The following is a 12655-nucleotide window of genomic DNA, read 5'->3' as shown; positions in this document are numbered from 1 at the left end:
AACAAATCATACTATAATAAAATTTATAAATAAAATTTTCTTTGCGTTTCACATTAGAGTAAAAATTAATAAATTCCTAATTATATATATAATTTTTTAACATTTTCTTGATTGATGTTCTTTTACTTCATCACATTTATAAACTTTCGATTATTATGTGACTGATCCGGTAATAGTAGATATCACTATCATAAAGAAATAAATGAATATATAAATATATATATATTATACAATATAGATTATAATGCGATCGTACGGAAAATATCGATTATTTTGATACTATAATTATTAAAATTATTATTAATTCTTTTTTTTTTCTTTTTAATCATCTCAATCCTTCAGATCATTCGGAAGAGAAAAAAACTAAAAATCCATAACGAAAATTCATTAAGAAGCTAACTATGATAAAAATAGGAAGTAGACGTTACTCAATTTAGAAAAAAAATAATATACAAAAAATATCAGATTCTCAGATTCTCAGGGAAGAGATACATTGCATTTTTCGTTATACAGGGTATTTCTAGGTTATTATTACTAACTGAAAAATTTAAAAATATAATCAAACACGTCAATAAGTTGTATCACATAAACAATAAATCTTTTTTGCAATATAAACAGAGCTCCCATAATTATTTCCGTGTTACAAGAGAAGATAAGAAAAAAATTACTGTGCTTGTACCTACGAAACTGATAGAATAGTTTGATAGATTTCCCCGCATATAAATATTCTCTGCGCCACAAACAATTTTTTTCTAATTCAGATATTTTGTATCATAGTTAGAAAAGAAACAATATAAACTTTGTGTAAATGTCATTTTACACATTAAGATCTAACGTAATATGTTTAATGTGACACTTATCGAATCTTCCTAAAATGCACTAGATGATTATATAAAACAAATCCCCCAGCAAAAATTTTGTGTATCATTATCACATGGCATTTTTGACATATAATAAGTGACATAAAAAAATTATCTCAAAGTTTCGATGAAGGTTCGCTAATTTCAAGGAATCAAGGCAGTATTTTACTCGCTTCGTTTATAGTTTAGTTATTTTGCATAAACTAAGATGGCCTGCTACGATCTCATATGAGCATCTGTGTCTTTATATCATGGCTCCATGGGCCATGGCAACATATTAGTACGAGCCCCTCCTTTTTTTTTCAATAAGACTAATCTTGATTAAATTGCACTTTTAGCATTCTTTTGTGAGATAATTTTTGCGTCATCTAATCAAAAATCGCAATATAATGCTGTATATGTCACAAATTAAGATCCACCCTCTTTGATGAGCGTGATAAACGATTGTCGAATGTCTATACACTTTTCGGGTACCGATGTGATATTTATTTGAAACTTATTATCGATTTAAGTAGTAAAATCCTAATTATTATTATTAATTAATTTAATAATTTTAATACCTATAATTTATGTGTAACCTTTGAGTGATTTTCCTATTTCTTTAATTGTTATTTAAACACTATTTTGGTACGACCGCAGTTCTCAAGATGACGAAATGTCTGCAAATTCCTTTCTTTGTGTTTCATTATTGAATTTATTTTCGCGTTGAAAAAAAATCATGTTTCACATAACTTCGCCTTAAACAAATAAAGAATTAAACTTTTGATAAAGAAAGAAAAAAAAATTATTGTTTTTTTTTCTTTCATTATTCTTGTTTTCATTAAAAATTATAATTTAAATAATTTTAATAAATATGGCTGTCTCTTTAGCAAATTATCCACAAACCGGTGAAACTTCGAATTTGTCAGAATATGACGATGAAAATGTTTCCTTAGTCAGTTTTCTTCCTTCACATACTAAACAACCTTTACCACGACTTCCTATTTTTGAAACCGGTATACCTCAACGAAATGGAAATGTGACAAATAAAAATATTCCCTCTTTTAATAAACGTAATTCTTTTCCACATTCTGTACCGCGAAACTCATCCTATACAAATCGTCATAGTATGTGTGGTGATTTACCTTCACAACAAACAAACTGTAATAGTATTAATAAGTCTTCTACTAAAATGCGAAGAAGGGCTGCAAGTTTTGGTGAAAATTCCGTTGTATGTAATAATAATAATAATAAATTTAATAATAATATTAATAGTAATAGATTAACTACAACAGAAATAGAGAAGAAATATACAACTTCATTAATTATTCAAATACCTTCGAAAGTAGATAAAGTTGAATCTCCAAGATTATCTCCAAGATCTCTAAAACCTTCTCAAGAAGAAAAATCATCACCAAAAGGAAAATCTTGGGCTGAAAATTCTCCAAAGTCTGCAACAGCGCAAAATCATAATATAGAACAAAAACAAGAAATATTAGATAATAATAAAGCTGAAGCGTCTAATAATAATCAAAATCAGAATGAAAAAGAATTAGAAAAATTATCGTCTTTAGATAAAGGTCATAGTTGTAATGTTTCAGATGATAATGCAAAAGATCAAAGTAATCGTATAGAGAATAATAATACTGAAAATCCTCAATTAATTAGTAATGATAATTTAAATTCAAATTTAATTTCTCAAAATTCAAAATCACAATCGCATAATCGATCATTTTTTAGACATAGTGTTACATTAAATCATCAAGCTGGTGGTTCAAGTACCGATCTTAGAAAATCAATGTATAAAGAACCATCTTTTAAAAAACGATTGAGAAAAGTCTTTAGTTTAACTAATATCAGACAAGATAATAATAATTCTAGTAAAACAAATTCTACACCTTCATCAGCTTCTAGCCATAAATTTTCTTCGCTTAGAGGTGAAAAATATAATTTCGCTGTTGATAATGATGACAATTCATCTAACAACGATAAAGATGACGATATGTCAGTATCATCGGTCTCATCTAATAATGATAACGTTCCTGCTATTACACAAGAAAACAAGTCTGGTTCTCGTCGTCGATCATTTATCGGCCTTTTTTCTTCAAAGAACGAAAAGAAACGTAACAAACAAGATCGTCTTCAAAAGCAGCAACAGCGATACCTTGAACAACAACAATTGGATCAACAAAATAAACAATTAGATGATAATAAAAGGAGTAATTCTATTGATGAAATGAGAGAAAATGATAATAACGAGGAAAAACAACAAAATGACAACGGAAATGAACGAGTAGACGATGATCCTGATGAGAAATGTAAGCATATAACTGTGATCATTACTCTGTTTTTTAATAAATTTACTGAGAATTTCGTCTTTTTTTCAGCATCTATTCCTCCACGACTTTCATCGTTACAATCTTTAGATAATGATTCTCCAAATCATTTTAAACAACAAAATTCTACCTCACCTCTTTGTAATCAATTTCGTATAAATAAATCACCGTCACGACCGTCCTCATTACCAGCACCTGCTAAAGATAAAGAACCTTCTTTATCAGCCACAACTCCAAGGCGATTGAGCGTTCCCGCTCCTCCTTCTATTATTAAACCTGATAATAATAATAATCAATCCAAATCACCTTTTGTTAATTTAGGTGCAAATGGAACTCGTTCAGTTCCTTCTCTCGTTTTGCTTAGAGATACTGACATACCACCCGCTCCTTCTACACCTTCTTCTATTAAGAAACTCCAGTTTTCTTCTAAAATTCTTGTTCATGAAACTTGGACACGCGAAGATTATGATCGACGTGGTGATCAATCTACTTGTAACAAATTAACTCCAATTCTCGCCCAAAAAATTAAAGATGAATTAAATGAATACAAAACAGTCGAAATGCAAGTTCATGAAGATAGTAAGAATAATACTCATTACTTTGCTTAAATTATTTACAAGTGCAGGTACACTCGGTACGTTCGGGTCACCAAAGTTTTTTGTTACTGTTGAACAGTAATTTTGGAAAAAAATTTTTCTTTTTACTTGGATTTTCTTTCTTAATCTGGTAATTAGGAACAATAGATATTTTATGAGAATTTTTTTTTTTCTTTTAAAAAAAAATGTACAATTCTTTTTTTAGTGTAGGGGGGGTTTTACTTTTTTTTTGTAATTTATATATATATATTAGAACTTTTATTATATTCATACAGAAACAACAAAAAAATTTTTATTTTTGTTATTATAATTATTTTCTTTTTGTGGATAGGATTATATAGATTTTTGATATAATACATTTTATTAAGATTAGTAATAATCACATTACGTGATTTCAAAGAATTTGATTTATAAGGTAGAAGCACATGATTATGTTCACGTGTAACTTAAGACATCTCTTAACATTATAACTTAAAGGAAGCCAATTTTTAAAAATAAATTCATAAATCTCATTTGAAATAAATTCATAGGTAAAATTTGACATCTCTTTTTACTATTCCTCCTCCTGATTCAAAACTTCGTTTCTTATCTAAACTAAATCATTTTTAATTAACAATTTTTGATCAATAATATAACTGTACACTAGATAATCCACTATTTTATTAAAATTGAATAGTTTTTATCCGTTTAGTCCCGTTTATTAAATCCTGTGTAACTCAAATATATCCTTAAAATCGATGCATCCCTTCATTCCGTGAAATTTTGTACTATTTGTACTTGTGTTGCAATGCAGTTGTTACTCTAATATTTTTTATCCGGAATTCTACAGCCGAAATACAAGCCTCAAGACTTCTTATTGTTTCAGCGCAGCTTTTATTTTTGTCTTTTTTTTTTGGAGAACGTTCTTAAATTTTTTTTAAAGAAGTATTCTTCACTGATTGCTTTTCGAAATGTAGTATACTTACTTTTAACATAAGCCTGTAAAAATTTACTTTGGAAGAAAAAAAAAGAAAAAAAATATAAATTAGTAAGTAATGAAAGTAAAAAAAAGGGTTTATTATATAAGTGAAAGGTAAAAAAAAAAGGAATATAATGATTGGTACAAAGGGGGGTCACATAATAAAAAAAAAAAGGGTTTCTGCAATTCTTTGAGAAGTCAGACCAACGTTGGCTCAAAGATTTTTTGGGATGAAAAGATAGTGGGTCTTTATATACTTCTTCAAGCCCTAACATTTACTTTCCAAAACAGGTAGGTAAGCCGTACAACTGAAAATTGACAATGTGCTTAGGAAGTACATAAAAGCACCCCCATTTTATTTATACATATTTACAATAATATAATATATTTTATCAATATAAAAAATCTCACTTTTATAATAAAATAATCTATTATGTTATTGTTCAATCAGACTATATTGAGTCAGCTTTTTTTTTTCATTTTTATACATTACTTCATTTTTTCTTCTGATGGACACTCATAATAATCACTATATAAACATAAAATTCAATACGCAACAATTATTGTTGCAAGTTTTTTCTTCTTCTCAGACGATACATTTTTCTACTTTTATCTGAGAAGTTAAGAGATTCATAGCTCATTTTTCTTCTGGTTTTATTTAACCCGTTCATTGACGGTCTTTAAAAAGGAGTATTTTAACTTACTTAAATAAGATCAAGAGTCAATATGAATGGACATCAATTTGCTTACTCGTCAGCGCCTTTAAAGCGAGTTAAATATGTACAATTTGGAATTTTATCACCAGAAGAAATTGTATGTTGTGTTTTCTTATGTGAGAGCGCAAGTTTTTCTTTCTGTTTTTATTTAATATTAAAAAGTATTTTTTGATATTATTTCTTTTACTTGTTTCCTATAGAAACAAATGTCGGTTGCCCTAATTGAACATCCTGAGACAATGGATGAAAGTGGGCACCGACCAAAACAAGGCGGTTTACTGGATCCTCGTATGGGTACTATAGACAGGAACTTTAAGTGCCAGACATGCGCTGAAGGCATGTCCGAGTGTCCAGGCCACTTTGGACACATAGAACTAGCAAAACCAGTATTTCATATAGGTAAAGTATTTTATATTAGTAATATTTATAATTCCCCTTTTTTATTTATATTTATTAAAAACAAAAAAAAGAAAGAAAGTTGAATTTTACCTATAAAAATGTTCTTTAAATTCTTAAATTATATTTATTTTATTTTATTTTATTTTATTTTATTTTTTTTATTTTTTTCTATTACTTTTACTTTCGTAATTTATGTGTATCGTTACATTCGTTACACAAAATTCATTTTTATCACATCAAGTTTACTGACGATTATTATAATTAAATAGGATTTCTTCCTAAAGTTAAAAAGATCTTGGAGTGTATCTGCATAAATTGCTCAAAGTTGAAGACAGACGACGTGAGTTGTCTTCTTTTGTCTTTGTGAAATATTGATTTAACTTTTATGAAAAATCAATTTTCACATTTTTATTGCAGTTTAATATTATTCTTTATTTATCAACTTTTTTTCTCTTTTTTTCTCTTTCATTGTACAAATTTTTTTTGCATTCTATTGTATATTTTTAAAATAAAAAAAAAAATACTATTTCGATCTTTTCTTTCAAATGTTGCTCTTCCTTTGTATATAAAAAAATTTCCCCATTATTTTCCTATATTTTATATACTATGTGTAGTCCAATGCAAAATTTTCGGTAGCACGCAAGGTTCGTGATCCTAAACGTCGTCTCCGTGCAGTATGGGAAATCTGTAAGTCAAAGATGATATGTGAAAAAGGAGAAGATCCAGAAAATGACCCAGATAAAGCTTCGGAATACGGTGATGACTATGTTCCTAACGGCCAAAGTAGTAAGCCAATTCCTCAAAGGACTTCTACATCCGCAGATGATTTTGGTTTAAATAAAGTAAAAAGACCTCATGGTGGTTGCGGTCATCGTCAGCCTACTATTCGCAAAGATGGTTTAAAATTATATATGAATTTTAAAATTAGAGATTCTGAAGTAAGAAGCATACAATTATTCCTTTTTTTTTTCTTGATTATCTTATAAATTCGTTTTGATTTTCAAATTCTATAGGAACAATCAGGTCAAGATACTAGGCAGATACTTACACCGGCACAAGTTTACAGCATATTCAAGAAAATATCGTCAGAAGATTTACATGATTTGGGGTTAAATGAAGAGTATGCTCGTCCCGATTGGATGATCATAACAGTTCTCCCTGTACCTCCACCGCCTGTTCGTCCCAGTATTCAAATGGACGGAACAAGCAGAGGAGAAGATGATTTAACTCATAAATTGTCAGACATATTAAAGGCTAATCAAAATTTACGACGTTATGAAACTGACGGTTCTCCGGCTCATGTTGTTAGTGAATTCGAAGCTTTATTACAGGTACTTATTTGTCTATTTTAATTTACTAAAATATTATTATTCCACATTATACTAAATTGCTACTTTTCTGTATATAGTTTCATTGTGCAACTTATATGGATAATGAGATGGCTGGTCAACCACAAGCATTACAAAAATCTGGTAGACCTTTAAAATCAATCAGAGCACGTCTCAAGGGTAAAGAAGGACGTCTTCGTGGAAATCTAATGGGTAAACGTGTAGACTTTTCTGCTCGTACAGTCATTACGGGAGATCCGAATATATCAGTAGATGAAGTTGGAGTTCCAAAAAGTATAGCTTCAAATTTAACTTTTCCTGAAATAGTGACACCGTTTAATGTTGATCTACTGCAAGAACTTGTAAAAAATGGCCCTTCAGTACATCCTGGAGCTAAATATGTTATTAGAGATACTGGAGAACGTATAGATCTGAAACATACCTCAGGTACAAATGTAGTACGATTACAGAATGGTTGGAAAGTTGAACGACATATCAATAATGGTGATATTATTATATTTAATCGTCAACCGTCTTTGCATAAAATGTCAATGATGGGTCACAAAGTTCGTGTGATGCCATTTTCAACTTTCCGTCTTAATCTTTCTGTAACGTCACCATATAATGCTGATTTTGATGGAGATGAAATGAATATGCACATACCGCAATCAGTCGAAACTAAAGCTGAGATTAGAGAGATATGTATGGTACCAAAACAAATCGTATCCCCTCAATCAAATAAGCCAGTAATGGGAATTGTCCAGGACACTTTATGCGGTATTCGTAAATTTACCAAAAGAGATACTTTTTTATCTAAAGATTTAGTAATGAACATTTTAATGTGGGTTAAAGATTGGGATGGAAAAATTCCAACTCCATGTATCTTGAAACCAATACCGTTATGGACAGGGAAACAAATTTTGAGCATGATCATTCCTAAAGGTATAAATTCGGACAATTTACGTCATTCTACTCATCCTGATGGCGAATTTACAGATATTTCACCTGGTGATACAAAAGTCTTGATAGAAGATGGAGAACTACTGTGTGGTATTATTTGTAAGAAGACGGTTGGTACCGCACAACAAGGTTTAATTCATGTCATTATGCAAGAATTGGGTCCAAATAGAGCAAAAGACTTTTTGAATGGATGTCAAGCTGTTGTAAATTATTGGCTTTTACAAAATGGATTTAGTATTGGTATCGGTGATACTATCGCTGATAAAGATACTATGGAAAGCATTACACAAACTATTAACTCTGCTAAAGAACGTGTAGCCGAAGTTATAATTGCTGCTCAACAAAATAATTTAGAATGTCAACCTGGTATGACAATACGTGAATCCTTTGAAAATAAAGTAAACAAAGAACTTAATACTGCTCGTGACTCAGCTGGTCGTAGTGCTGAAAAAAGCTTAAGTGAAGATAATAATGTTAAACAGATGGTAATAGCGGGTTCAAAAGGTTCATTCATTAATATCTCTCAAATGACTGCTTGTGTTGGACAGCAGAACGTTGAGGGTAAACGTATACCTTTTGGTTTCAAGTTCCGTACATTACCTCATTTCACAAAAGATGATCATACTCCTGAAAGTCGTGGATTTGTAGAAAATTCTTATTTACGTGGCTTGACACCACAAGAATTTTTCTTCCACGCAATGGGTGGTCGTGAAGGTAAATTGTGATTAAATTTTAAAATCGTTATTTGTGTGATGAAATTAATGTTTAATTATGTTGTTCAATAGGTTTAATTGACACGGCTGTAAAGACTGCTGAAACCGGGTATATTCAGCGTCGGTTGGTAAAAGCTTTAGAGGATGTAATGGTAAAATACGATGGAACTGTTCGTAATTCTCTTGGAGATATTCTTCAATTTTGTTATGGAGAAGATGGAATGGATGCTTGTTTCGTTGAATCTCAAAACATTGATTCTTTACCTTTATCTGACGATGCATTTGATAAAAAGTATTTAGTTGAATTACCAAAACCTGAGGATAAAGAGAAGGAGAAAGAGGAAAAAGAAAAGGAGAACAGAGAAGAAAAAAAGAAACAAGAACTTGAACAAGAAAAGGTTAAAATCAAATCTCATGATGAAATAGTAAAAGAGAAAATCAGGGCTGAATATGAACAATTAAAGACGGATCGTTTCTTGTTACAAACCTTTATATTTCCTAAAGGTGATAACAGATGGCCATTACCAGTCAATTTAAAACGTCTCATTAAAAATGCTCAGCAAAAATTCAAAATTATTCCTTCTCAAAGGACAAAAAGTGATTTGCAATTTGTTGATGTTATAGACAATGTTGAAGAACTTTTGTCAAAATTGGAGATTGTTAAAGGCAAAGATAGAATTAGTGTTGAAGCACAATCCAATGCTACTTTACTCTTCAAAATCTTATTAAGATCATGGTTAGCCAGTAAACGCGTAATAGACGAATTCCATCTCAATCAACAAGCTTTGAAATGGATATTAGGTGAAATTGAGTTACGTTTCCAAAGATCTCTAGTCTCTCCAGGTGAAATGGTTGGTACTGTTGCCGCACAATCTATTGGTGAACCGGCTACTCAGATGACTCTAAATACTTTCCATTATGCTGGTGTATCGAGTAAAAATGTTACTCTCGGTGTACCACGTCTTAAAGAAATTATTAACGTTGCAAAAAACATAAAAACTCCTTCAGTTCACATATTTTTGAAGGAGCAATATAAAAAAGATATTGATCGTGCTAAAGAAATACAGGCAACTATCGAATACACCACTTTAAAAACGGTCACTCAACGTACTGAAATTTGGTATGAACCAGATATTACAACAACAGAAATTGAATCTGACAGGGAATTTGTAGAATTGTACTATGCAATGGAAGATAAAGATTCCATCTCTGGCTATCAATCCCCTTGGGTTTTACGTTTTGAACTTAATCATGATGTAATGCTCGACAAAAAACTACATATGGACATCGTAGGTAATAAAATCCAAGAGAATTTCTCGAAAGATATTCACGCAATATGGAATGATGACAACGCTGATTTGAAAGTTATACGTTGTCGTATTATCAGTGAACCTGGCAGCACTAAAGATCATATCGATGAGGAAAATGGTCATAAAATTGAGGAAGATGTATTCTTGAAACGTGTGGAAAATAATATGTTATCTAATATAGGTCTTCGAGGCATTAAAGGAATTTCTCGTGTTTATTTGATTGACAGTAATAAAACACACATATATCTTGATGATTCGGGTTTAATACAGAAAGAAAATGAATGGACACTTGAAACTGATGGTACGAATTTGCAGGAAGTACTAAATGCAGACAATGTTGATCATACACGTACATACTCTAACAATTGTGTTGAGATTATGCAAGTTTTGGGTATTGAAGCGACACGTGCCGCATTATTGAAAGAATTGCGTGGTGTAATAGAATTTGACGGTTCTTATGTTAATTATCGTCACTTAGCTCTTTTGTGTGATGTAATGACCTCGAGAGGCCATTTAATGGCTATTACTAGACATGGTATTAACCGTGCAGAAACTGGTGCTTTAATGAGATGTTCCTTCGAAGAAACGGTGGAAATTTTAATGGAGGCGGCAGCTGTTGGAGAAATAGATGATTGTAGAGGTGTAGCAGAAAATATTATGTTGGGTCAAGTCGCGCCCTTAGGTACGGGTGATTTTGATGTTTATCTTGATCCAATATTGTTAAGAACAACAGCACCTGCTGGCGATAGTTCAATTGTAAAGGCTAAAGAAGGGTATGATTATCGTCGTTCTGGTAATATGACTCCGGCTTTGGGTGGCATGACACCATTTACTAGTGCTCGTACGCCCTCTCATTTCGCAATGACGCCAATGTATGGTGCCAAGACACCTTTATCATCATACGATTCTCCTGGACCCAGTTCACCAGCATTTTCACCAGCATTTTCACCTGTTCTTGAAGCAGGTGGCAAATCAGTATCAGTTGGTGGTATTTATAGTTACCAAACAAGTCCATATAATACAGGAAGCCCAAGCTATGGTCCAACATCACCACAATATTCCCCAAGCTCACCTGCTCCAACAGCTTTTGCTCATTCTCCTGGTGGTAGCTCTTTTACACCTCAAAGTCCTGCTTATAGTCCAACTAGTCCTTCATATTCTCCTTCTAGTCCTACTGGCAATTTCGGGGGTGCAACAATGAATGCTTCAAGTACAATTAATGCGTCACAATCAGCTTATAATAGACAGCAAGCAACAAGTCCCACTTATTCACCTACAAGTCCATCATATTCTCCTAGTTCACCAAGTTACTCACCAACCTCTCCAAGTTATACTCCAACATCACCGAATTACACCCCAACATCGCCAAAATATTCACCTACCTCTCCAAATTATTCACCTACTTCGCCAAGTTATTCTCCAACGTCACCCAATTATACACCGACTTCTCCTAGATATTCTCCGAACCAAGCTCAATCACAGCACTATTCTCCAACGTCTCCAATCTACTCACCAACTTCTCCAAGTTATTCACCAACTTCGCCTCATTATTCGCCTACTTCCCCATCATATTCGTAAGTAATTCACATTCATATTGAGATAGGTTTATTAAATAAAAAAACTCATTATTTTAATTTTATTATAGCCCAACATCACCTGTATACACACCTTCATCACCAAGTAATTATGCGCCATCTGGATATTCACCTTCAGGGATTAATGCAGCAACCTATAGTCCAAATTCCTTGTTAAGTCAATCAACGATAAATAGCAATTCTCCCGCATCACCTCGATATAGGTAAGTTATAGATTTTAAATTAATATTTCCAAGATTTGTGGCAGAAAAGAAGAATAACAATATTGTTTTTTTTATTTAGTCCAACTTCACCTTCTTATTCTCCATGATAAATGATTATATCTGGTAGTAAATAACATTAATAAAAAAATTTATAGAAAGTTTTACTTGCATGAGGGGATAATTGTCTGAGTTGGTTTTAATGTAGTTCTTATTGTGATTTCGATTATAGAGAGGATGTTGTAATAGAATTAGTTACATTCTAACCTTCATAAAAATTGTGGTGTATGAATAATGGCTTTATATTAGACAAAACATAAAAAAAAACAATTGTTATATATATATACTTTATAATATTTTTTCTCTCTTTCTTTATTAAAAAAAAAAAAACGAAGAAACAGTTTAATTAGCTAGTTTATTTTCTATTAAATAGCTATAGTAAAACTTTCTTCTTTTTGTTTCGCTTTTTAGGTCTTTTTCATATATATATTTTAATTTTTGATCCTAATTGCGAAATTTACCACAAAAAAAAAAAAAATTTTTATTTGTATATTTTTTTACTTTATTATTATCCAGAAATCTGTGCGCGTATATATATATTCATATATATAAACAAAATAAATTTTGATTTCTGAATTAAAAATATGCGTTCTCCATTGGTAACATCAACCCTCAAAAGAATTTTTTATTGATTACTTGTTTTGT

The 12655-nt window shown here is 31.1% G+C and overlaps 2 protein-coding genes across 2 annotated transcripts; both read left to right on the top strand.

The window, feature by feature from the left end:
- Nucleotides 1–1639: 1639 nt before the first annotated feature.
- On the top strand, nucleotides 1640–3783 carry OCT59_022994 (uncharacterized protein; the record flags this gene model as incomplete). The annotated part of the gene is made up of 2 exons (XM_066150484.1): nucleotides 1640–3157; nucleotides 3227–3783. The coding sequence occupies exons 1-2, from the start codon at nucleotides 1714–1716 to the stop codon at nucleotides 3781–3783; spliced, it is 2001 nt and encodes a 666-aa protein (XP_066006512.1). The 5' UTR covers nucleotides 1640–1713.
- A 1672-nt stretch (nucleotides 3784–5455) lies between these two features.
- On the top strand, nucleotides 5456–12617 carry OCT59_022993 (DNA-directed RNA polymerase II subunit rpb1; the record flags this gene model as incomplete). The annotated part of the gene is made up of 9 exons (XM_025318226.2): nucleotides 5456–5542; nucleotides 5646–5844; nucleotides 6114–6184; nucleotides 6459–6782; nucleotides 6858–7175; nucleotides 7253–8846; nucleotides 8918–11729; nucleotides 11801–11953; nucleotides 12033–12617. 9 exons carry the CDS (start codon nucleotides 5456–5458, stop codon nucleotides 12058–12060), a joined length of 5586 nt encoding a protein of 1861 aa, XP_025176560.1. The 3' UTR covers nucleotides 12061–12617.
- Nucleotides 12618–12655: the final 38 nt, after the last annotated feature.

The sequence above is a fragment of the Rhizophagus irregularis genome, chromosome 32 (assembly GCF_026210795.1).
Source record: "Rhizophagus irregularis chromosome 32, complete sequence".
Taxonomy (NCBI): domain Eukaryota; kingdom Fungi; phylum Glomeromycota; class Glomeromycetes; order Glomerales; family Glomeraceae; genus Rhizophagus; species Rhizophagus irregularis.
Note: the sequence above shows the minus strand (reverse complement) of the source record. Positions and strands in the feature narration are given on the sequence as shown.